At 46.3% G+C, this 25,558-nt stretch overlaps 2 protein-coding genes across 4 annotated transcripts; one reads left to right on the forward strand and one right to left on the reverse strand.

The window, feature by feature from the left end:
- The first annotated feature begins 1,122 nt into the window (after positions 1 to 1,122).
- Positions 1,123 to 12,007, forward strand: prkaa2 (protein kinase, AMP-activated, alpha 2 catalytic subunit). 2 transcript variants are annotated; one of them, XM_076039263.1, is made up of 10 exons: positions 1,123 to 1,437; positions 2,618 to 2,759; positions 3,754 to 3,847; positions 4,406 to 4,550; positions 5,820 to 5,907; positions 6,818 to 7,042; positions 7,294 to 7,456; positions 7,619 to 7,957; positions 8,050 to 8,176; positions 8,794 to 12,007. In XM_076039263.1, the coding sequence occupies exons 1-10, from the start codon at positions 1,338 to 1,340 to the stop codon at positions 9,042 to 9,044; spliced, it is 1,674 nt and encodes a 557-aa protein (XP_075895378.1). In that variant the 5' UTR covers positions 1,123 to 1,337; the 3' UTR covers positions 9,045 to 12,007. The 2 variants fall into 2 exon arrangements, with proteins under 2 accessions (XP_075895378.1, XP_075895379.1); XM_076039264.1 differs by having other exon boundaries at positions 1,124 to 1,437; positions 3,754 to 3,812.
- LOC142897149 (uncharacterized) lies at positions 11,943 to 23,511 on the reverse strand. 2 transcript variants are annotated; one of them, XM_076039252.1, is made up of 20 exons: positions 23,204 to 23,511; positions 21,428 to 22,581; positions 21,216 to 21,346; positions 19,689 to 19,865; positions 19,345 to 19,597; positions 19,150 to 19,265; positions 18,711 to 18,739; positions 18,524 to 18,558; positions 18,166 to 18,340; positions 16,738 to 16,897; positions 16,228 to 16,357; positions 16,102 to 16,136; positions 15,934 to 16,018; positions 15,807 to 15,841; positions 15,184 to 15,253; positions 15,007 to 15,078; positions 14,618 to 14,634; positions 14,437 to 14,476; positions 14,028 to 14,138; positions 11,943 to 13,164 (listed from the first exon to the last, which is right to left on the reverse strand). In XM_076039252.1, the coding sequence occupies exons 1-19, from the start codon at positions 23,210 to 23,212 to the stop codon at positions 14,042 to 14,044; spliced, it is 2,820 nt and encodes a 939-aa protein (XP_075895367.1). In that variant the 5' UTR covers positions 23,213 to 23,511; the 3' UTR covers positions 11,943 to 13,164; positions 14,028 to 14,041. The 2 variants fall into 2 exon arrangements, with proteins under 2 accessions (XP_075895367.1, XP_075895365.1); XM_076039250.1 differs by having other exon boundaries at positions 14,618 to 14,637.
- Between the last annotated feature and the right edge of the window lie 2,047 nt (positions 23,512 to 25,558).

The raw sequence follows: 25,558 nt of genomic DNA on the forward strand, positions 1-25,558 counted from the left end.
TTGCAAATGACGAAAAACACGTCATCATTATTTTTATTTGACTTTTTAATAACTGTACACAAACATCTTATTGTATTTTGTATCACATCATAATCTCTTGAAGGTTTAATTCACCAGCACCCCACTCACTGCCGCGGTGCTCGGGCTCCATTTGTCCCGGTGTTATGCCGAGATCTGCATGCCTAGCGAGAACCTCGCATAAGCGCGCACGGCTGTGCCTTCGTAACCCTTCGTTAACGGACACCAAGAACATCGTTGAATGCGAGTGTTTCTTTCTTCATCAGTTGATAAACATTTAATACACTGTGACAGTATTAGTCATCCAGTGTTTCATTAAAGAAAAAAAATAATAAGGGGGTGCACGCATTTAAAAATCAATCAGCAGGTTAAAAATCACTGCAGCAGAGACCCCTCGCTTTCATTTCACGACACCTTATAGGGAAAAGCTGTTTCTGGCTTGTATTTTACACACTTCTGACTTGAAACAAAAAACTTGATACAAATCGACCTATCACTTATTCAATTCTTCCATAACACGAAGGACATTTCAAGTTAAACAGGTAAATTGATATGATAACATACGCTTTATTCTGACAGGTCAAATGTGAAACATCAAAGTCATTTTTGCACAATTGGAAACACACGCCGCAAAGAGAAACATGGTTTCTTATTTTCCTTCGTGTTCAAAAGTTTTGAATCAAAACTACATCGTTTTCAACCACAGTTCTGATGTTTCTGTCGTCAACGAACTCTAAAGTTACGCTTGTGCGCGCTCCCGGGAGGCGCACGCAAACCTCGGCAGGGATTCAGATTTCAGCACGACACCGGGAGGTTCCGCCACGCCGGTGCGTAAAGGCGAGTGTGCGCAGAAAACACGTGCAGGTGTGCAACAGATTAAACGCTTAAAACATAACTAAATTGAAACAAAACAGACATTGTTTTAATTTCAGCTTTTAATAACACGTAAAACATTTATACAGTTTTCCTATTTACAAAAAAACAAAACAAAAACAAAACACCTTACTCTTTGAAACTTCCATACAGGCACATGCAGGATCGATCGATTTATTTCCTCGAAAGTAACTTGAGAGCGCTTACAAATGCCCCCAAATGCATCCCGCCCCACTGCTGCAAGTGAGCATGCATGCTCGACATTAACACCTCCTGCTGGTGCTGCTCACGTGTCTTTCAAGTTTTATCCCCCGCCACGCTCCTCACTGCCGCGGCGCCCCTGCTCCATTTGGCCCGGACGACTCGCAGCAGCCCCACATGCAGGCAGCGAGGCGGGCAGCACAACCACCGCTTCGGAGCGATCCCAGCCATTGGTAATAGAGAAGATGGCAGAGCGGCAACAACAGAAACACGAAGGCAGGGTAAAGATCGGCCATTACATCCTCGGCGACACGCTCGGAGTGGGAACCTTCGGCAAAGTGAAGAGTTAAGTCACGCTTTCTTTTGTCGTTGCGGGTTTACCGCGGGACGTTTGTGGCGTTTTTATTAAGAAGGAACCACGAGTAACAAGAGCCCTGTGCGTATCCCTCCCCTTTCTACCTACGGCGTTAAATTTACCGGCGGGTCAGCGAGGAATTGACGTAGCCCGGTGCTTTGATGGCGACGGAAGGATGGTTTCTGAGCGTAATTACACTTGGAGAATTCGTCCGCTTCAAAGTCAAAATGTTCTCCAGCGAAGACCCCCGGGGTTGTTGACCGATATCGGCGTGGACAGGTGTAAACACCGTGCGAGGACAGCCTCTCATGAGAGATGCACTGTCACTGTTATTATTTTAATGTCACCATAATGTGAAGTTGTAGTCTTGCCGGGTCTGCGCGCTTCGTGCTGCGGCGGCGTTAAAGGACGCGTAGGCTTGACCTGACCGCACGACCGCCGCACGAGCCAGACATCAACCGAAATAAAGGCTGATAAACGGTTTGGCACGCGCGACATGTCGCGTTACCAGCCCGCGAACGTCATGCAATTAGCTTTTCCACCTGTCAGTTCGGCGGTAAAGTTCGAGCGAGCAGGGCTGTTGCGGGACAATTCCAGCATTCTTAGCTAGTTTTGGGGGAGACTCGCCGTGACCTTGTGCGCTTTTTCGGTTGAACATAACGCCGCCTGCTTCCTCCTGTCGGCGTGGAGGGCGGCGGTAGCCTAGCAGCGGCCAAGGTAAACATGCCCGAGGTCAGGGCTACATGCTAACCTGATGCGACTTGTCACTGAGTGAATACGACTGCGTTGGGCGCAGGAACCAGTCAAGTCAGTCAGTGTTCGGCTGTGTAGCGTAAACACGGCGTTAAATCAGTTGGCGGCAACGCTGATTGTTGTTTGTTGTGGTTGTGCATTTGGTGTGTGAGCACTTTACTCTCGGCCCTCTATGCGTCCTTCAGCTCATGTTTGTTGTCACTCTGCAAGTGGAGTTTGGCAGCAGTAACCGCTTGGATTTAGAGAATTGGCCGGCGAATAACACAAACAAGACCTGCATAAAGAGTCTTAGAGGTTTTAAATAGCACCTTGGACACATCTAAGGGTTAAAGTGTCAATCTCCCTGTAATGCTTTACTGACCATCACTGTAACCTGCTTCATATTTTATTTTATTTTTTTGTCCATTATTTTCTCAGTCGGCGAACATCAGTTGACGGGCCATAAAGTCGCTGTCAAGATCCTCAACAGGCAGAGGATCCGCAGCCTTGATGTCGTCGGCAAGATCAAGCGGGAGATCCAGAATCTCAAACTCTTCAGACACCCACACATCATCAAGTTGTAAGCGATTAAAAGGCGACGCCACACTCCCTCTGACAGAGGAGTCCAAAGTGATGACTCTGCTAATTTAATGGCTGCTCATAATGTGGGCTTTACTGTGGCGACACTCTGCCGTGTTTGGTTGTTTCTCTTTGTTTACGATGATTGTATCTAGCAGGCATGCCCACAAGGTTCCCAGGAGGCAGAACACACAAATATATCAACTCCCTCTGGTTTTGGATTAGATAAACACACATTTTCTTGTTGGCTCAAATCACTCAGATGACTAAGAATCGCACCTAATGGCAAGCTTCTGAAAGTGCACAGTTCCTCGGGTGTTTTTCTTCTCTCGCAGCGCATGCCTTCTTTCCACTTTCCTTCCACGCCTCTGGACTGCTTTTCCTTGTCAGTCCATGTCTCCCTGTGACCCTCAACTGTCTGTTTTTATTTTTAGGCCAGGTTTAGAGTTAGTACATGGCCACACTGGAAGCTATGGCAGATATGTGAACACTCTGGCTGAGAGCTGCAGCACTGCAGAACACTTTTAAGAGATACAGACAAGGATTTACATAGTTAATTTATTCTTGGCAGCCTCATTCAGGCTATCAGTTATGTTTACAAAACTTAATTAAGTCTAGTCTAAATCTTAATGAGTGTTTGTCTTTAAAATATTTTTATGTGCAGAACAGAAAAGCAACAAGGATAAAAGTAATGATTTAAGAGAACAATCTCAGGGTATGCTAAGCTCATGCAGCATTTGAGTAAAGAGGATCTAATGATGACGCAATGCAAGTAATGCACACAGTGGGCAAACCTCAATATTCCATTGAACCCTTTTTAGTTCTTTTTGATAGCCATGTTTTGAAATGAGTTCAAAAAGCCATTTGATGTATAAAAAAACAACAACAAACAAGACAAAACAAAAATAAACCCACATTTTCTTTCTTTAATTATAAGGACAGACACTGTTAAATCAAATGTAAAAAGGTAATACGTGTTTAAATGTGTGTTCTAGGTACCAGGTGATAAGTACACCCACAGACTTCTTCATGGTCATGGAGTATGTGTCTGGAGGTGAGCTGTTTGACTACATCTGTAAACATGGACGGGTAAGACATTTCATCTATCTGGCCCATCTCAAGTTGTCCCTGTCCAAGGTTTTTCTTCTTTTTTTTTTTGCCACAATAATTTGCTCCCATCGCTTCCTTCAAAATAAACTCAAAATGAATGAACAGTTGTTGTGTTGTGATGCTTGGCTTGGCTGTGTGACCGTGGTGTGTATAAACACCCTGTATTTAACACCAAACAAGGGATGTTTTTCTTTCTTCTTCTTTTTTTTTTCTCAAAGATATTTGGCAGATGTTGTGGAAAACTTCTTGAGACTTCATGCCTTTGCATGACTGGGACTATGATGAATATAAAAGAATATACCTGCTGTCAGTTGTTTGGATTTTATCTTACGTAATAACAGGTTTAAAATGAGTGTAGTAAAGAATTCTACTACCCTTACGCAGAAATGCAGCTACACGGAGCCAGAGCGAAGTCACGACCAACCTTGAACGATGACCGACTCTCTCCAAAGACTGAACAACCTTCCCTCTCCCGTTACCACACGTGCCTTCATAACAACGATAGCCTAATCGCATCCTTAATGTTGTGTCTTCCAGGTCGAGGACAGCGAAGCTCGTCGTCTTTTTCAGCAGATCATCTCGGCCGTGGACTACTGCCACAGACACATGGTCGTCCACAGGGACCTCAAGCCTGAGAATGTCCTCCTGGATGCCAGCAAGAATGCCAAGATCGCCGACTTTGGTAGGATCCCCTCTAGGAGAGAGTTACAGCCGGGTGGGGTGGCTGGCCGTAGGATTTCAGAAACTTCCAAGCTGTAACTCAGTCTTACACCATGCAATTATTTTTTCAGTCAGCCAGTACATATATAATGTAGTTGTTTGACATTGGACAAACATGGATGTAAACGGCAACTATGCTGGTGTGAAGAGGTATTTCACCACAAAGTGTCAGCTTTGCTTCTCAGTATAACACGCATCTGTCCCCTTGTTTTTAAGGGAGATCTTCTCATTCTTTGGCCCTATGACACACATCCATCAGGCTCATCCATTTTTGTTTAGATTTTCTTTTTTCTGTAGCTTTTGCTTAGGCGTTAACAATGGCTTGTGTAATACCTGCCATTAGCTTTACTGTTCATAAATGCTTATACACTTTTGTCCCAGAGCGTGAGCAACCTCACGTCTTTACCTGGAAGGAAATTCTTGCAGAGATTTTTTTGCACCTGGCCCCAATCTGCCAACGTGTGAAGTGAACGCTCCCTTTATTCCCCCCCCCCCCCCCCCCCCCCCGGTGCTGTGACAGGGTCTCACTTCCCAAGACCCTGAACGCAGCCTAAGCACTAGAAGAAATTGGTTATTTAAACTTACGGATTTGTAGATCAAAGGAACTGACAGCGTGTTCTATTGGAGGACGCAAATCTGAGGGTTTGCTGTAGTCTGAACTGCAACGTTTCCTCATAAAGTAACATTCGTACTACCAAAACTTCAAAACTTAAAGGTCCCCGTGTGCAGCCGGGTCTGAAGGACGGAGAGACGTCCCTTAGCAACAGCCAGGTCTCATATCATGTCTGGCAGGAGGCCTTGAGGCCCGGTGTCATCTGATAGGCAAGGAATCGTTGGGGCGCGGCAGCGGGAGAGGTGTTTGGGTTGACTTGAGCAACTGACAGCGGCGGAAAGGCAGTGCAAGACACAAAGAGAAGGTCAGTCGGCGCATCAGAGATCTGTCTGGCGTTCGCCGTTGGGCCGCGGGTCTGCCAGCCGCAGAGAGGCTCATCCAATTAGAGCAGCTTTGTGTTGGGAGCTTAAGAGTCTTGGAGGGTAAAAGGAGGATAAAGATATCAGCGGCGTCCACGGCGCTCACCTCTCACCTTCCCACGCTGCGCCGCGGCTCCTTCAGTTGTGTATCCAGGGATCAATAGCAATAATAACATCAGGGCTGGTTTTATTAGTGTGTTCCTGTCAGCCGCAGGATTAAAGTGTGTGTGTGTGTGTGTGTCTTGTTTCTGGCTAACAGGTCTGTCGAACATGATGTCGGATGGCGAGTTCTTGCGGACGAGCTGCGGTTCACCCAACTACGCCGCCCCTGAGGTCATCTCGGGAAGGTGTGTGTGGACAGTTGAGCCTCAATTGCTGTTATATATACCCATCATACTCATTTTCGGGCCTATGTATTTGTTTTCTGGCGCCTCCAGAGCAGCTACACACACGATTAACCGCACTGAAAGCTTTGTAAATCTGTGTCTCTCGCTGCTCGCTTCGGCCCGTTTAATTCACTCCACCCCCGGCCTCCTCCGTGTACCACACCTCCCGCCCAGCCCACTCCGCTGTGATTGGTCACGCTCTTGGTCCGATCACTTGCACAAAATAAAACAGTTAGAACACTGATAAGTTGTTACTTACAGCTTCCTCTTCTGACTCTTCAACACGACCTAGTACCGTCGGGAAGGCTTCATCCTTCGGCAGCAGTTTACCGGCTAATGCAGCTTCGTGCGGGCCCATGTTGACAAAACAGTCCTGTGTGAAATGCTGCAGGCATAAATAAATGAGTTTTTTTTTATTTTGCTGGCTGGGAAAAAGCAACTCCATCCACTTCTGCCTGGTGCGTGCCTCTTAACCCTGCTGAGGCCGAGTTGGAGAGGGCGGGGCCAGGCCTAGAGCGTGCCTGAGCATGGCCATGTAGGGAAGTCCGGCACGCGTTGACGTCAATGCGACCACAATGTTAAAAAAAAGACGGTAAAACACAGCGTGCAGAACCATGCACAACAACTTGCCGGGCTCACGTCCAAATGCACGAGCCTCATTATTTGACGCTTTGACATTGTTTCACACTGGTGAAACTCCATCATTGCAACAGTATTTAGAGGTTTAGGTCCCCTTTAACATTTAACTGGAGACTCTTGTTTCTTTGTTGACATTCGTATCATGCTTGGTGGTCGCCTTCTGTAGGCTGCCCCATTTTTTTCTTTTGGTTCTAAAAGATGACAACGTGCCTCCTGCTTATCCTTCGGTCAGGTTGTACGCGGGGCCAGAGGTGGACATCTGGAGCTGCGGGGTCATCCTCTACGCCCTGCTGTGCGGCACGTTGCCTTTCGACGACGAGCACGTCCCCACGCTGTTCAAGAAGATCAGAGGAGGCGTCTTCTACATCCCCGAGTACCTGAACCGCTCCGTGGCCTCGCTGCTCATGTTCATGCTGCAGGTGGACCCGCTGAAGAGAGCCTCCATCAAAGACATCCGGTGCTCATGCAAATGTTGTCTAGTCGGAAGCTCACGTTGTGTTCATTTGAAAATATATGAAAGAAAGCTGTTGATCCTGAGAAGAGTATATCATATATTTTGCCTGCTGCTAAAAGTAACGCTTGGTCTTACCTTCTAATTAAAAACTGGTTTTGGATTTTGAAGTGTAATTGCGCACCATGGGACCACTTTTATTTTTGCGTGTCACAATAAAGCATAATAATGAAACATTTAATTCTCCTCTCTGCCAGTGAACACGAGTGGTTCAAGCAGGACCTGCCTGGCTACCTCTTCCCTGAGGACCCCTCCTACGATGCCACGGTCGTGGACGAGGAGGCCGTCAAGGAAGTGTGTGAGAAGTTTGAATGCAACGAGCCGGAAGTTGTGTCCAGCCTTTACAGCGGTGATCCACAGGTGCAGCAGACGGACTCACAGATTTGCATAGAAACACATTGATTTATCAAACTTGTTACCTTCTCAGCAGATCACTTGCCAAACACAGTTTTAGTGACTTTATTTTTTTCGCTCTACTTTTGTGCAAATTCAGCAATCTGAAGGCCTTCCTCTGTCTTGCAGGATCAGCTGGCCGTCGCCTACCACCTCATAATCGACAACCGACGCATCATGACGCAGGCCAGCGAGTTCTACCTGGCCTCCAGCCCTCCCCAGGGCTCCTTCATCGAAGAGGGCATGCCGCTGCCCCCCGGGGTCAAACCCCACCCGGAGAGGATGCCCCCGCTGCTGGCCGACAGCCCCAAGTCCCGCTGCCCTCTGGACGCTCTCAACACCACCCGGCCCAAACCGCTGGCAGTGAAGAAGGCCAAGTGGCACCTGGGCATCAGGAGCCAGAGCAGACCTTACGACATCATGGCCGAGGTCTACAGGGCCATGAAGCAGCTCGGCTTTGACTGGAAGGTAATGGGCTTGGATTGACAGAAAAATGGGTGTACGCATCATAAGTTGTATTTACTGCAGCAAGTGTAACATTTTTTTTTTTTGTGGCGTAGGTGGTGAATCCGTATCATCTGCGGGTGCGGAGAAAGAACCCGGTGACGGGGAACCTGGTGAAGATGAGCCTGCAGCTGTACCAGGTGGACAACAGGTCCTACCTCCTCGACTTCAAGAGCATCGACGGTCGGTGGAAACTTGGTTTTGCTTTTGTGCTTTTCACAGGAACCATCGTGACAATAAAATTTGCTATTATGAATTTGTAGTCCGCTGTCTCCCTCCTGTGGCAGTTGGAGGAATTACACTTGGTATCAAGCACCCCAGGCTTTCTCGCTTGTGGCTTACAAAACCTAATGGGCCATTTTTTGCATGAGCACGGCTCGGCTTGGCCCGGCTCGCTTGGTTTGTAGTGGTTTCCACTGGCGCCAACAAGGTTCCAACCCTCACCATTGTGGTCCCTGCTCTGCCCGCTTGGAACCCCAAAGGAGCGGGGACCACAATGGTGATGTAAGCACAGAGCAGGGCACTGATTGGGTTAGAGTTTTGGCGAAAGACAAGTGCGAGTCCTTCACCAAAACCAAAAACCGCCATTTTCAAATGGCCCGCATGTAGATTTTTACATTTTCACAAATGAAAAACTGAAAGGCTTCTGATGGTGCCATGTGTGAACGAAGACCTGCTGACGTTTTTGTGCTCTGTGCCTGACGACCATGTTGTCTCTTTTGCTGATAAAAATCCTTTTTGTCGCCTTCTGCTACAATAAATCTATGTTTCATTTTGCCCTCCTCTGCTCACGTCTTCAGACGACATTGTCGAGGCGGTGGGCTTCAAATCGGGTTCGTCCACCCCCCAGAGGTCGGGCTCCACCGCCGGGCTCCACAGACCCAGACTGAGCATCGACTCGGCCAGCCCGGCCGTCGACCTGCCCCAGCTGAGCTCCTCTCTGCCGGGCTCCCTGTCGGGCAGCACCCCCATGCTCACCCCACGTCAGGGATCGCACACCATGGACTTCTTTGAAATGTGCGCCAGCCTGATCACCACGCTGGCTCGCTGAGACCCAGTCACATGTAAGCCTGCCCGTAACCCGCGTGGCATTCAGGCTCATTACTGATCTGAGGTGTCGGCGTTCCGAGTGATGTCCTCTTTATGTCTCCTCTCTTGTCTTTACTCCAGCTTTTTTTTTTTTAGCACTGGAAGGGTGAAGAGATTCACCTCAGGTTAAGGGACGATCGACTGGAGAGCTTTTTGTTTCTTAGGAAGAATAGTTGTTTTTTTTTCTCCTGCATTGTCAAAGAATGATGGTTTAGATGGTGTAGTTTAGCTTGTGACAACTGAGGTGGAGGATGGCAAGTTTTCCAAAAAATACCTTCAATTTACCATCAGTTGCTGAATGATCTTCTCCCACCATCACACTTAACGAGGGGACGTCCTGTCAAGTCGGCCCCAGACACTAATCAGAGCTCACGTTTGCCTTTTCTGGCCTCAAGGCTCAACAAATCTGACACTCAGTCAGTGTCTGCAGTAATAGTATCATATGTAAAAAATTTAATTTCAGGTTTTATATTGTTTGTGAGGACATCACTTTTTTTAAAATTTTTATTCAAGCACATTATGTTTATACTACACTCACACTTCACAGCTGAAAGCGGTAGACTAAAGTATACCAAATAACGGTTTCTGTACAACCAAAATTATTCTTGTTTATTATTATTGCTATTATCTTTTGAATATCAGATCCATATTTATTTTTGTGAGTACTTTTTAAGTCACTTAAGTTGTGTTATTTAAACCTTGGCATTAACAGAGATTGTCCAGAGTTTAGAGGATGACTAATATGAGTGAGGCAGCAGGTCAGTGGGAAGAAGAACACATGCACAGCGTCTTACCTGTTGGTGTTTGGACCGGGCTCATGCTGTATCAGTACTTTTTATTTTTATTTTTTAAAGCCACCGTCAAGAGCAAAGAATAACCTCTTGATTTGTCACGTTTTGCGCTATAGCAGCCACTGTTTTTCCAAGAAGTGAATTGCAATCAGCCTGGTCGGCTGCAAACTCTCCTCTCATCAGCAGACGGTCGCGCTGATGTCAATCTCAGTTGTCTAGTGTTTCTTCTTGAGCTCACATCTTTCTTATGCGAGCCGTGAGGACGAGAATCCACAAACCCTGAAAATATCCACATTGTGAGCGACTGTATATGCGCGTTTTCTTGATAAGGATGCCTACCACACCAGTGGCCCTGCTCTTTATTGAAATACAGAGGGTTATAATAGTTAGAATCAGCAAAGGAATACAGAGACGTGATTCATTTTTAGTGGCTTTATATAATTAAATACATATACTGTATGTATTTTTCTTATTAATTATTTTTTCTGATCAAATCTCGGTAGCAGTTTTCATTGTCTGTGTGTTCTAAAGTTGAATAGTTGCTGATGAGGGATGATGAGGTGGAGGTCAAAGGGAAGGACGACGGGATCGTGTCAGTTGGTGTCATATCTGCTTCTGGGCAGTTTAAGCCACAAGAAAAAAAAAAAAAAAAACTTCTTCCAGTTGCCTTATTGAGTGCAAACAGACAGTGGACTTGTACATGTTTGTAATGTGTGCGCGTGTGTGTGTGTCACATCATGTCTCTACTCTGATGCCGGTGTTGTGGGTGGATGCGGCAGCGACGCAGCAGTCTGTGTCTCTGTGTCTGTGCCGCTCGTGCTGCACTTTAAACTCACCGTTTGTCACGTCGTCATTGTCTTCTTTGTGCGCACACGCACAGACTCAACTGAACTCTCTCCAAATCTCTTGTATTGCTTCTATGAATCCACATTTTCCTTTTAAAAATGTTCAACATTGCTCCCCCTGAATGTACAGTGGAAACTGGTGCTAGTGCTTCTCTGGTGTCACCTTTTATTTTGCTCTCGGTTTGAAAAGAGTTGCTGTTTGCCTTTCGGCCGCTCTCAGTGAAACACTTGGTAGCGTGCACTCTTAACGCTACACTCTGTAGTAGCGTTCTACACTCTACTTCAATATGACAGTTTCAGTCCGTGTTGACGATTCATGGACACTGCAGTGAAAAGCATCATTTTAAGGCAGTTGATATTGCTGTCACACCCTGAGGCTCCAGATCAATATTTTTCTATTATTGTCTCATTGCTTTTGCTTTGATGAAGTCATTGATTTCACATACCTACACAATATGATATATTTTTGGACCTATGTTAATAACTGCGATGTAATGTGATCTGGTCATGACAAGGATGTTTGACATGGAATCAGATTTTTCTGCCTTACGAGATTTCAGGAGGATGTCTGGTTTTAAAACAGACACTTGACTCTGTTGAAGCCCTTTATGTTCGTGTTCCTGTTCACTCACTCTCCTTTCCACGTGCATTCGCCGCTGACCTAACTGTCAGAAAAGCAGCGCCGCCTGCCTGAACACACATGCAGTACACTCACTAACTCCTCTCCGCGATCCTCCGTTTGCCGCGCTGTTGTTGTGCATGTGGAGAGCTGCGACAAACGCACACAGGATCGCTCCTGCTTCTTCACGCTGCTTGTGACGGCAGAAACATAAAATAGACACGCCGACCAAAGCGGAGGTCGTGAGTCATATTTCAACAAGTGTGCAGATAACAAAGTATTTATTGTCAGATGTGGTACTGTACCATTACAACTGTATGCAACTACTGGTGGCATGTTAGTCACGTGAACTGTAAAACACATGCCAGCGGGGCTGAACACCAACTCTCCGTGTTGTACCAAAGTGTGTGTGTTTTCAACACCAAACCTGTGCTCTTTGTAAACCTGCGCGTGTGTGTGTGTTTGTGTGCGACCTTGTGATGACAGGAAGTGTTTTGGAGTGAGTTTGTGAATGTGTGCGATCAGCGAGCCCGGGCTGTCTCCTCTCCTCCCATGTCTGTTTGTGGTTTGCATTATGTTGTGTTACACACTGCATGATATTGCTGTTATGATTTGCACTTTAATGAGTATTTATTGAAAAAAGAGACAATAAACAAGCATAAAAAGAAAAGGCTGCTGTCCTTGACTTTGGTAATTGTATACACAGACACTCCCGTGAGAAACATAAAAGCGGTAATATATTACACAAAACGACTTTCTCTTTCTGTTAATACTTAATATTCATCAGCTTGAGGGCAAATGTTGGGAGAATAGCGTCGCTAAACAGCGGAACAACATTTGAACCATAAATATGAAAAGGTAAAATGATATTTATAACCGCTATCATGGCCAACAGTGAGAGCACAAACCCCCAGGAGTAAATCTGTAATGAAGCTTCAAGGCGAACTGTTTATTTATACAAAACTTTTTTTTAATTTTTTTTTTTTGTTTAAAGAAAATGAATGCACATTCATTCTAACTGAAAGTAGGTACATAGGAACTAACATGCATAGATATTAATAAAATAATTAGGGCAACTAAAACTAGGGGACGTACAGAATGATTTCAGGGAAATACAAACTTGAAAAATGACAGCGTCAGCTGGAGGGTTGCCCTTTATAGGAATGTAATCTGACTTCTGTGTATAGTAGAAGAGAGCTAGCCAAGGTGGATCAGATTCCTTATGGAGCTCAGCTGGTAGTGTGAGAGACTCAAGGATCACTGTCGCTTATCCGCCCCTTGTTGTCCAACGACTCTCACCTCTATTTCTCCTATTTCTATTTTCATCTTGTGCCAAAAGATCCCTGTTAACTCTCCAGCCTTTAAAACAAGACACACACAACTCTGGAACTCTGGATTAAAGCCGAGAGACAGAAGAGGGACCAGAACACCAAACATGTCTCATGGGAAAAACAAGAATATCAAAAAACACTATTTTTTTTTTTCTTATTCTTCCCTCCATGACTGCCATCCCATGTTCAGAACTTCCTCCTGGTCCAGTCGTCCAGAAGTCTCAAGAGGAAACTGTTCGTCATTTCACACTTGTGTGCTTCAGAAGAAAAGGGGGCTAAAAATCTTCAGGTAACTGTTTTGGAGTTGTGTCTCGCTAAATGGTCATTCTGATCCATGAGCGCAGTCTCTGCGTGTGTGTATGAGTTTGCTATGGAGAGAATGAAGACGCTATCACGGTCCAAAGCAACCGCACTCAGGTCACACTTTGAAGCAAAAAGAACAAAACAAAAGAACATCAGAGACCAATTCTGTTTCTTCAATCTGCTTCGTGTCCAGCTGCAACAAACGTGAAAAAAACAAAACAAAAAAACGCATCAATATCACACCAATCTGTTCTATTCATATTGTGTGTGCATCATAATACTGTGTACTAATCCACAAGGTGGATTTGAAACTAAATAAAAATGTAGTTTTGGTCCAAGAAGTGAGTTTCAACATCTTTTCCTGCCAAGAGCGTCAGGGCAAGTAGCTCAGGGAGATGATGAATTGACTGTGGACCAGCTGGTTGTGGGTTCAAGTCTCAACAGAAGAATTGTCTTTCTTTTTCTTTTTTTTGTTTATATGAAAGTCCAACAAGCAAAATATAAAGATTAGTGTGCGAGAAGTGGGTCAAGGGTGTGGTCCCGGGGGGCGCAGTGGGATGGCTATCTTCATAGTTTGGCTGCTAGATTTCCAAAAACAAACAAACAAACAAAAAAAACAGTGCTTCTCGCAGGAATTGAACCCACAGTCTGTTGATTCACAGTCTACACCCACCAAACTCTCTGGTGACTGTGAGAGACTATCTCTATTTGTGCTTGAAAGAAGAAGAAGAAAGAAATCAAATAAGGAAGATCTTTGACATTTTATGAGACGGAACTGAAGGTAACTTTGGAGCTGCCGTGGCGTAGATGGTCTTATCATTCTGCCTTGTGTTACTTTCTACAATAAAATAAAACAAAATGAAATAAAGTAAAATAAAATAAAATAACAGTCTGCATATTGGCTGTGGCTCGCAACACACACATAAAGTGCAGACTGACAGTGAGCAATGATGCCCCTGCACCGAGCGCTGAGTGTCCTGCATCGAGAAGTAACAGCATTTAATGACAGCACCACAAAGCCTGTGAGTTGGGACAGAACCGGAGCGTCATCCTCACCTTGTTTGATGAAATTAGTCTTCGGTCAGGTCAGCGTACAGCTCAGGAGGAGGTAAAATGGGCATATCCGACTGATCAAATTCTGCTTCAGCCGCCGAACTTGCCTGATGCCTGAGAAGCAAAAATGTCAAACACGACTCAGTGGCTGCTGGTGTGAAGCCACATCGCCAGAGGCCAGGTGGCAGGAAGAGAGAGAGTTGCCTCACTTTGACTGCCGGAGTGCGGACGCATTGAGAAGTGTGAACAATACAACAAAACGCAACACAAAACTTGTTGCGCTTTTGTGCTCTGGATCCACACCAGGAGGAAGTGAAAGTGCCTGTTTACAGGTTGTACAGCATGTTCAACATGCTTCCTCAGTGTGTGTGTCTGTGGATGTGTGCGTTTTATGGGAAGGTATTTCACTTACAAGGGTACTGCTTCATCTGTCAAGACCACAGGAACTTCAACTGGAAAGACAAAAGTTACACAATAATCAGAACATCTAAGTATAAATATCATTGTCCTTCATTTAAAAAATGTGAAAAAAAACATCAAAAATAAAAGAAAAATGTGTCCATTATTATTTTTAGTTGTTTGGAATCACACACCTGTTTCTGGTTCAGTGCTGCTGTGGGAGAAAAAGAGAAAAACTTGAATTATTTTTGTTGTCTGTCATATAAAGTAGTGAACTTTAAGACAGAGTATATTTATAAACTGAGGCTCATATCAGGCACAGAAAGTAGATTGTGGAGATAAATCATTACAGTTTAAGGTAAGTATTGGTATGAGTGATCAACATTTGAAGTATTGGGTAGATTGAAATCTTTAAGGAGGAAGGGAGGAGGGGGGCAGCCATGGGAGGGTGACGGGTCAGTTCATCTTGCACACAAGAACGGAGACAACTGAGGGTAGCCAGAGGTAGGCGAGTGAGCGACAACGGTTTGCGTGCACTGTGCAGGTGAGCAGAAGACGTGTTGTGTTGTGTTGTGTCGTCTACCTGCTGGCCGGCTCCGCAGGTTTGGGAGAGTGGAAGAATGTGGCCAGCTTCTGAAGTGCTTCGTGTCTTGCCCTGCAGACACGACAAACCAACTTTACAATCACAGTTGCTTGTTTGCGTGTGTGTGTGTGTGTGTGTGTGTGTGTGTGTGTGTGTGTGTGTTAAAAACGAACTTACTGGACGTTGGGATTGTCTGCGCTGATGTCGCTGTAGCTGTGCTGGTGGTTGATACTGAGCTCTTTGTTTCCTGCAAAGACAGTTCGTTCCAGAGGAGAACTTAAATACTTGACACACTCAACTTCACGCAGCTCAGCGCCAAAGACTTCCTGTTGACACGAGAAGCCTCGGTTCTCAAGACTCCGGAGCATGCCAACGAGTTTCAACATTCTTTTGAGTTGTATAAGTAAAAAAACCAAAAAACTAAACAAAGCAAAAAAAACAACCCTGGATAACTATTGTTGAAAACCCATATTCAACTTTCTGCAATGCAATGTTTCAGCTTTTTCTGTGAGATTTTTGTGGGCAGGTTTTCGTTCTCATGCATCAGGAAAATAATCGTCTGACAAGAACGCAGCAGAGCAATAGCGCTGTCTCTGTCAAGGTTTTACGCGAATGCATACGCGGCGTTAAAGGAGAAGCTGCAGATAAACTGAGATCAACAGATAACGTGCTGGACCGAAACAACCCTCCTGTATCTGCTATCACTGGCTCATTGTGTAAACAGCAGCGAGAAGGGATCGGGGGGCAGACACAGCAGGTGACGGGACGTCGCTCTTCAGGGGAAAGTTTGCTTTTCTCACCGATGTCTGGCAGCGAGTGCGTCCTGATGTGTGCCCTGCACCAGAGAAGAATACAAGCTCGTGATGAAAGACAGAAACACCACAACTCTGGAAAAGTGTTGTTTGGCGGGATTGATGCAGGACTTACGCGGCAGACTGAGGGTCCTCGCTGTCCGGGCCGGGGGACAGAGGTTCGTCCTCGTCGCCGGTCCACTCCTCGCTGTCGTCTGTGACTGTGGCAACAACATCAAAGCCGCTGCAGAACTTCTAAATTCATATTTGAATCACAGTGAAAGGTGTAGGAGGGGAAACTTACAGCTTTCTGGTGACAGCTGGTAGTGATCTGAGGCCCTGTGGAGGGGAAAAGAAGGTGAGAAAACGTTTCAATTTCAAGAGTGAATAATGGCTTAGGAATTTAATGTGCAGACGTGCAGCCACACACCTGTTTCCCGTTGCCATCGCGTCCACGTCCACTGAATTGCTGAGGATTTTTGAGGCGTTTGCCGTCTTCTTTCCCAGTTCTAACATCTCCTTGATGTCCAGCTCCACATGGTCCACAGCAACGTACCCGTCTGCAAGAAATTCACACAGTCAGCTGACATCCATGTGACAAATAAATCAATGAATAAATGAATAAACAAATACATTTGGCTGAAATGGCAAAGATGCTAAGCTAAAGGGTTTGGGGATGCATGTAATGTATGTTGGCCTTTGGTGTGTTTAAAGGAAAAATCTCAACTAAGTTAAACTGAGTTAACTAAGTACAATTACGTTAAACTGGGTTAACTAAGTTTCAAAAATGTTTCAACTCACATAAGTTACAACTCAGTTAAAAAAAAACAAAGAAACAACCAGAAAAGCTTAGCGACGCTTGCATTTACAAAGAGGAATGTAAATAAACATTTTCCGGGTTCTGTGAGATTCAGGAAACCTCCTGAAAAGCCGGACTCACAGTTGTTGCTGCTGTCTCTGGCAAGCCACTTCCCTTTGGGACAGTTGGTGGTTCTGATGATGCTGATGAGCTCGCCGTTCTTGACGGGCAGGTCGTTCTTACGGCCCTTTGTGGTCACGGTGACCGTCGCCTCATACATGGCCTCCTCCTGTCCTGTGATCTGGTTTCAAACAAACAAACAAACAAAAATACCCACCCTGATTTAACTGCTAAAAATAAATATTACTTGCATTTTGCACAGTCCTTTCTTCTCTCTCTCACACACACACACACTTTATGTGGGACCCACAGTGGGACACTTAATGGAACTGAACCATCGTTAATGCCACTAATTAGAGCTACGGTTTGTGTTTTTTGTGCTAGTCTCAGGTTGTTGGCTGTAGTAAAGTTCTCTCCAGAGAGGATTTCCACTTACGGAGGTTTGCTGCAACAACTCTCGCTTTGCATGCAGAGAGTGAGCGGGTGGCTGCACTGCATCTCTAGCCCCTGAACGCTTCACCAGGGGCACCAGAGCTGGTTTTCCTGCTGGTTTAAGAACCACATGGAACGTGTTTCCTGAATCCTTGTGGATCTGTCTTACACATCCAGCTAACCGAGAGCCCAGAGAGAGATCTTTCTTTTTTTTTGGGGTGAGGCAAGATTGAGAAATTAGATTCGATTCTATCCATCACTCTGAAGGGACCTTTCAGATGTGTTCAGAGTAACAGCCAGGAGCTTGAGGCATCACATTTTTCTGGCTTTCTGCCTCTGATTGGAAGCTGCTTGGTGATGGCAAATGTGGAAATGGAAGACTCTCTCTGCCGTAGGACGGAGGGACGGACGGTTGGGACTTCAGAGTTGAAATCCAATTAAGACGGGAGTCTTTTAACCTAGCTTTCAAATTCAAAAACAGAGTTACGACGCCACAGAGGGAGCAACTTCTGTTACCAATCAGAAGGTGGCGAGACAGAAGTGAAACCTGAGCAGTGCCAGTGCTGCAGGAGCTTATTTTAAGAATTCCAGGGCCCCAAAAAAACTGCTGCCGGCTACAATCAGCTGATTTCTCTCTCTCTGGGTGACTTCCTGTGGATTTTTATTGGTATGACATCGGAAATGAGGGATACTGTTTAAATATGGCAAACAAGTAGTTCTCATTAACGCCAAAATGGACACAAACATCAATCCAGCTCGAGCTTTGGGCTGCTGCCGGCGAACGTTAAGGCATATTAGACCGTGGGTGCAGCAACTCCTGGAGAAAGTACACTGTGGGAGAAAATATTATCGCCGACAAAGGGACAATGTGTCCACAGATTCCCTCTGCATATGTTTGTTGGCTGAGCTCCTGCGAGGAATGAATCCAGACAGGTTTGTGCGTTCCCCACCCCCCTCCGGCTCTTCGCTAACCTTTCCTAGCTCCTCGTCCCTCAAAAGTTGCGAGTTGCCACTCACTTGGAATTTCTTCTTCATCTCGCTCTCCTTCTTCTCCCTCTCCTTCTGCTCCTTCTTTTCCCGCTCCTGTCTCTCCTTCTGCTCCTTTTTCTCCTTCTCCAGCCGCTGCTTCTCCTTCTTCTTCAGCTCCTTCTCGTCTGGCCCTTCGGCGGCCGCTTTCTCCTTCTTGTCGTTTCTGCAGAGAGGGGAGAGAACCGGGGAAACCATTTGGTTTTGCGTATGTGTGAAGGGGAGTCGTGGCAGTACATTTACACCTTAAAAGGCAATTAGCGAGAGAAACAAAAGACAGAGTAACTTCTCTCATCACTGTCAGTTTTACTTGATGAACAAAGAAGTGGGTCAAGAAACGAGGACTTACTTGCCGAACCTGCCCGTCTTGCTCTTCTCTTCATTCTGCAAATACCGAGAGCGAGATAAGACAAGATCCGCTTTGTGCTGAATCACACCGATGTAGCTGACAAACAAGCTGTGTTTTTTTGTTGTCGTTGGCGTGAATATAAACAGTGTTTTTTTTTGTCTTTTTTTTAAATCCACAGAGTACTCACGGCTTCAGGTTGTGCCTCGGCGTAGGGGTCTGCGGTGGGAAGAGAGAACAGTGAGAAGTTGCCGTGAAAAAATAAATCACAAGGTCACGCCTGGGTCGTTTGTGGCAGATTGTCCTGATACCATTGAAATAGTATATAAGATCATATAGTTTATTAGATAAGGTGCGTGCAATGTGAAAGACTGCAGTGTTTTATAACGGGGAGTGGTGTGCTGAGGTGTGGTTTGAATAGCAGTAGCAGCCTGCCAGGATGGTATGGCATGTAGTGTAGAACAACTTTGCCATTGAATAATAATTTGAACCCATGTGAAACATGTTTGGGCTTAAAACTTCAATGTCATGTGGTGTTACAGGTGGCAGTCATCAAACTCTTTGCAGTGAACTTCTGTGTAATGATAATGTTATTTATATGCAGATGTGCATGTTACGGGGTCTCCTACTCTTTGGGGGTCCTTTGCGTTTCTTGCCACCGTCCGTCTTCCCTTTCTTTTTGGTCATGTATATGTCCTCATACACGTTCTCCGCACCGCTGTTGTAGGGCAGCGTTTGGTCCTGGCTGGTAGAGGGAGAGACGGGATGAGAATGAAGCCCTCAAGACAGACGGGCATAAACCAGCCTGGTTCCTCGTGTCTCACCCGGCCAAGGGAGGTGTCTCCAGGTGGGCGGGGACTTTGTCTTGCTGGACTTCAACTGACGGGCTGTTTATTCCGTTACTGTAATAGTCTGGTATGTTGGCACCGTGCGGAGTGTCTGGGTTGCCTGGATAATCACTGCTGTCCCACTCTGACGTAGGCACCTCCGGAGAGTGAGCGTCCGAGCCTGTGTCCTCTAACCTTGGGATGTTCACAAGGTCGGCCTCTGAGAACTGGGGAGGCGGGATGTGGATCGCTGAAAACAACAAAAGACAGAGACAGTGTGAAGAAGAGTAGTGGGACGGAGACCTGTACACCAGGTTTTCCCATGACTCCCGTGGCCGCACCATCGTCCTCCGGAGGAGGGATGAGCTCTCCCAGGTCGATGGAGAAAGGCCTGTCCGGCTTCTCTGAGGCTGGAGCCTCAAGGTCCAGATCTGGGAGGAGTTTCTTGGGTGGAGGAGGTGCGACCACCAGCAGCTCTGGGATGGCGTTTGAACCTTCGTCAGTGATGTCTTCCAATACTGAAGACGGCAGGAAGAGGAAGAGCCAAGGGTCAATAAATCAGAAGGAGGCTGAGATTTCCTAGAAGAGGTTATTTATTCCCACGTCATGTCTATAAACAAACAGAGCCAAAGCCAGAAACAGTTGAAATTCCTTCTTTGAAAATTCTACAGGTTCCGCAAGCAAAGAGAACACACAAACAGAAGAAACCAGGTTCCAACAAACTGATACACAGTAGCAAGAAGGAGCAAGAAGTGTGGAAGACTTGGATCAATGATTGCACTCAACCAATCAAATGCACATCGGAAGACGGCGTAATGAAAAATTCAATTAACAGTAAAACAATTTGCGCTTTCCTCAGAAAAAGCTTCTAAATGATCATTTCAACAAAGAAGTTTTTTAAAATTAATCTTCTAAAGTAGCCATTTTATTAACGGACCAATATTATATTAATCTCTTTATTTCTCACTGTGTCACTGTGGAATTCTCAGTTTGGCCTCAATTTGAATAGAGGGAAATGCAGCCGATGCATGTAGCAGCCGACTGTACAAGGTGTCAGCAGACCTTATAACGTTACAACAGTTGGACAGCAAGTTGCTCACTGCGATGCGTGCACGGAGGCCTCCATGGGCATCTGAGCGCTGTGAATAAGAAGCCTTTATGGCATTTTAAATCTGCAAAATGACACATCTCACTGTGTGCACGTGTCGCTGTGGAGGTTTAAAATGCTCGTTGATGATGGACTCACTCCTCTCCTATCATCGCTAACGTGCCTCTGCCGCTCAAGGCCCTGCCTCACTTGTTTCTTTGGCAGTGGAGAGAAGGCAGGACTACACCCATTGTGGGTGTGCATATATGTGTGTAGAGCTCCTTCTACCAACTAGTAACAGAGAACAGTCTGCACATGTGACCTCACACACCAAAAAACAAGCACCTGTTGGAGCCTTTGCCATCAGGTTGGTGTTGTCTCTTTGTTTTTAGTAACATTTTCGTACTTCATTCATTCATCTTCTATACCCGCTTATTCCTATTCAGGGTCACGGGGGTCTGCTGGAGCCTATCCCAGCTGTCTTAGGGCGAAGGCAGGGTGACACCCTGGACAAGTCGCCAGTTCATCGCAGCATTTTCAAACTTCAGAACCTTATTTCTGTATCTTGCAGTGTCAGCATAGCTAACCCTGCAAACCCTAACCCTGTTGTTGAAAGAAATTCACTAAGCTCCGCACCATCAGTCATGGACATCACCAACAGCAGACATACCTGACAGCCTTGTAGCGGGGTGCTAGCTGTGCAAAGACAGAAAAACCCAAAGAGCTCAACTAGCACTAAGCTGAGCAACTAAAGATCTCAACAGCTCGTTCGGACACTTACAGTGGTCGACTCCGTTAACTTGCGCCTGTTTCGCCCGATCTTCATAATCAATGGGCGGTAGGTCTGGCAGAGAGAGGGCGGGGCTCTGAAAAGGATCCTCTAGGGTCATGGTCGGTGACTGCATACTGTTGCTGAAATCAGATTTCCAAGAGTCATTATTTAAGAAGTTGATCTAAACTTAACCCCAAAAAAGATCCATGTTGGAGGTTTACCCCGAGGTCTTCTTGCGGGCTTTCTCCAAAGCGTTGAAGATCCTTGCGTCGCATGGATGCGTCTTCCTTGCCGGGCTCATGTCCTCTGCCCTCTCCAGAGCTGATAAGGCCGACATCGGACGTGCTGCTTTAGGAGATGGTGGGATGGTCGGTGGCTCCAGAACCGGAGGAGGCAGCACCTCCAGTGTGTCCTCCATGGCTGGAACTTCAGGCTCGGGAGGCGACGGAGAGGAAGCGGAGAGTGGTGACGGAGAGTCTGGGATCATGTGACTGGGTGGGGGGGTTGGGGCCATGGTGGGGGGGTCCGGGATGAATTCAACTTGGCTGGCGGGCTGCGAGTCCGGCAGGGTGGGATTTTCTGTCTGCAGTGGGGTTTCACTCTCCAGGGTGGGGACCTGCGGGGCTGGGATGGCTGGGATGTCAGGGATGAAGGCCGGGGGAGGGGCAAAAGCGGGAGAGGCAGGGATGGAGGGCGGGGCCACCTCAGGTAAGGGTGGAATGTTTGGCAGGAGGGCCTTTGGTGGCGCCGGGGTTTCAACGGCACCGGCACCTAGCGGCACAGGGATAAGTGGGAGCGTTCCGCTGATGTCCGAGCTGGGTGCGTCCAGGATGGGATCAGCCGGGATCTCCGCCGAATCCCTCTTGGCCTTCTTAAAACCCAGGAAACCCTTCTTAGAGGTTCCTGTTTTGGGTGGCGGCGTGGCAGCAGGCACCAGCTCTGCCGTGTTCTCCTTAGGCGCCCCCAGGTGGAACCTCTTGTCCTTGCCGTTCTCCTTCTTGGGCTTGGGGTCCGCCAGCTCCTCGTACAGCTTCTCCTTACTTCCCTTTGACGCCTTCTCCTTGTCTTTCTCCTTCTCCTTCTTCTTCACCTTCTCCTTCTTAGTGCCGGTGAAAAGGAGGGGCTTCTTGCTCTCCTTCTTGTCCTCCTTGAAGACCACCCTGGGGGCCACGTCCATGCTCTGGTTGATGGAGCTGAGGAGGGAGGGGCGTGCTCCCGCTGGGAGGAAGTTAGAGGGGGCCTGGGGAGGGGCGGGAGGCGGAGGTGGGAGTCCCTTTGGTTTCTCCGGGAGAGCAGGTTTGACCCTGGGTTGCTTGAGGAGGTGATCCTCCTCCTGGAAGCGAGCCCTCAGTGCCTTGAAGTCCATTTTTTCTTCCTGGTTAAACAATCCAACAGCATGAAATGAAACCGATGACTTATTAAAAATGAGACATAAGATCATGAGATTGGCGATAGAGTGACGCTCTTGTTTTTCAAACCATTTTGCTGTAAGTTTACTGGCTGTGTCGGGATCCACCAGAATCAGGAAGATTTAGAGCTCACACGCATGCGCGCACACATGTAGGCATGATAGAGGCCCTGCTTTTTATAAGATGTATTTTTTGCCAAGTCAATAGCAACCATAAGCTACTGGAGCTACTGAGAAATCAGTGTCCAGCAGAACATTAGAATTTCTATTTCTGTTGTATCTCTTGTTATTACAATGTTTTTTTGCCATCCTGCCCTAGGTGTTATGCGTGTTGCGCAATTCACAGTTTCTCAAACAGGCCACTGCTGCTCTTACAGTAAATAGAAAAACACTAAAGCTTTAAAAACGAGGTCCATTGTGAAGATCAAGCCAATTAAAGTGCAATAAGTTATGGGGGGAGCGTGGCTCTAGCTCGAGGTTAATAATGATAAAAGGCTGGAGAAATTATGCAAAGTGTTGGAAATAATGAATAAAAGCCAACAGTTTAAAAGAGCCTATTTAATGGCGCAGTTAGAGAAGGCTGACCTACCTGTTCCATGGTGTTTAGTCATCCACTGAAACTCCTGCTTGGCTCAAGTCAGTCCACTCCTTAGATTCTCATTGTAAATCCGATGTTGGTGGCAAAAAAACAACACAATAAAAATAACCTCTCACATACACACAATCCAAGGCAGCAGTGAGAGACTTTCCAAAACTTGTCCTCTGCGAGCGTCACCTGCGCTCTTCCACAGCGTCACCTGGAATAAGGTAAAGTAGGACTCCGCTCACCACCTGTCGTCTTAAAAAAAACAAAAAAAACAGGGCCCAGCTCGTCAAACGGGTCCGTGCCTGGCTGAGCATTTAACACGACGACTTTCAACACCATGTGGATTCTTTTTTTTTTTTTCTTCCTTCCCTCTCTCTGTTCTTCAGGAATGTGGCCCGGCTGGCACTGCGCTGAATGTGAGTCACCGCAATGAAACCTGGAGAGTTTTTCTTTTCTTCATACCAGGTACCTGAACTGGAGGAGGGTGTCGGGGACAACAAAACAAGCAGATAAGCCCCTATTGTGCCTGTTGTGATGCGACATGGTGCCCCAGTGATCAGCCTGTACCTTCGATCTGCTGGGGTTTCGTGGCTGCGCCTATTAACTGGGAGGTGAGGAAAACTCATGAGGTCAGTCGACACTCCAGTTCTTTTTTTTTTTCAGAGGATACTGAGTAATACAAAAAAGTATTTGGAATATAACAAGCACAAACACACATACACTCACTGGCCACCTTGCCAGTCTGAGCCTGGACTGTCAGGTGTGTCAGCCACTCAGAAAGCAAACTGAAAAATAAGCGCTCACCCTCTGCTTGTCATTGCGTGATGAAAGTGCACATGGGAGGGCACCTGCAGTATTGATTGCTCAACTTACTCGGCTGGCCTGAGATGAAACCTCAGGATTCAAAGACACTCGTCTCGCTGTGATGAGGACAATTTATGCAGGTTGTTTTTTCTCTGAGAAAGTTTGGAGGCAGTTAAGGTGACACCAACTCACCCTTTTGTATTTTTACTTTTAATGTTTTAGCTTTTTTTTTTTTATCATGTTCAGACTCAATAAGGACTACCATAATACAGCCAATTTAGCCCTCTGTTTCCAGTCACCTGCTGAAACTGCTGCTTTAACTTCTGCTGTAAGTGAGGCTGCTTTGTCAGACCTCCCTCCCTCTCGGGGTGTGTGGGGGTGGGGGCAGTAACAAGGTGGCCACAACCATTTCAAGTGTTTCTGGGGATTCCAGTGACATATCAGACATATATTATCGTTAGAAAACTGGGAATTTTGCAAAATAACTTTAGTCATTCTCACCTATTTCAGTTGGAAGTACATTTGAGGGGATTACTAGCGGGAAAAATGCTTCAGAAAGAAATCACACTGTCATTACTGTATACTTATTATTCAATGCTGTGACTAACAGGACCAAAATTAACAGAACTCGATGGGCATAAATGGGATTCAGAAGCCATGGAATGTTTTATCTGCAAACTGCTGCTGCTTGGAATATTTTGTACTGAATCTGAGCCAACATCTCTCTTTTCTGGCCTTCTGCAGAATATGAAGGCAGGCGCGTCGGTGTCGCCCCTTTCTAAATGGGAAGAATGACAATGCAGCAGGTTGGCCGGTGGGAGTCGGTGCAGCCGGATGCTAATAAAGCTTCTGACGGCAGCCGGTGCAGCAGAAAGTGACAGGCCATTAACGGCGCTTAAATCACAGCAGAACGCTGTGGTTGTTGTGGCTCTGCACACACTGGGGACACCTGGGACACACACAGACAAAATAGGAAGGCCACACACACACAGACAACAAGCAGGGCAAGCCAACAGGCGTCTGCCATTTCAGATCTGTTTATTTGTAACAGTAATACATGGTGGAATACGTAAAATCAAGAGAACCAAAAGAAGAAGAAGAAAAAAAATCATCTAAAAACTGTCCACTGTAGAATGTCATATTCATAAAGATAAAAATAATGTGTCAATTTACATTAAGAAACTGTTAGCTGAGGTAAAGTTAAAATAGGTCTAGAAATGTTATGTACTCAAACAGCGATTCCCTTTTTATTTCCGCTTCTTTGCTCGTCGTCTAGTTGTTTTTTTGTTTGTTTGTTTTTTGTTGAAATTTTCATTTGTATTTTTTTTATTTTTTTTTTTAAAGTTAATCAACGTTGCCATTGTCCAAAAAGAGTTGATGCAATCGAGTGATGCGACTGGGGTGGGTTGGTGGTTGGGTGGATGACAGGGAGGAAGAGACGGTGGGAGGAGGAGGAGGGGAGTCTGGCCATAAAATAGGGAGTCAGTGGCGTCACAGTCGGTGTGGCTGCAGCAGAGGAGGAGGAGGAAGAGGAGGAAGATGGAGAGGAGGGGG

Source organism: Nelusetta ayraudi, unplaced genomic scaffold, assembly GCF_046127955.1.
Source record: "Nelusetta ayraudi isolate G7.1 ecotype Tasmania unplaced genomic scaffold, CSIRO-AGI_Nayr_v1 ptg000059l, whole genome shotgun sequence".
NCBI classification, from domain to species: Eukaryota; Metazoa; Chordata; class Actinopteri; order Tetraodontiformes; family Monacanthidae; genus Nelusetta; species Nelusetta ayraudi.

Bases quoted from the DNA above. Each gene is read 5' to 3' on its own strand.
- prkaa2 (XM_076039263.1), top strand. From the start codon at position 1,338: ATGGCAGAGCGGCAACAACAGAAACACGAAGGCAGGGTAAAGATCGGC. The intron at 2,760-3,753 runs GTAAGCGATTAA...TGTGTGTTCTAG, and splicing joins CACCCACACATCATCAAGTT to GTACCAGGTGATAAGTACAC. The intron at 3,848-4,405 runs GTAAGACATTTC...TGTGTCTTCCAG, and splicing joins ACATCTGTAAACATGGACGG to GTCGAGGACAGCGAAGCTCG.
- LOC142897149 (XM_076039250.1), bottom strand. The intron at 19,266-19,344 runs GTGAGACACGAG...TCCCTCTACCAG, and splicing joins GAGACACCTCCCTTGGCCGG to CCAGGACCAAACGCTGCCCT. The intron at 15,079-15,183 runs GTAAGTTCGTTT...TCGTGTCTGCAG, and splicing joins GCAGACAATCCCAACGTCCA to GGCAAGACACGAAGCACTTC.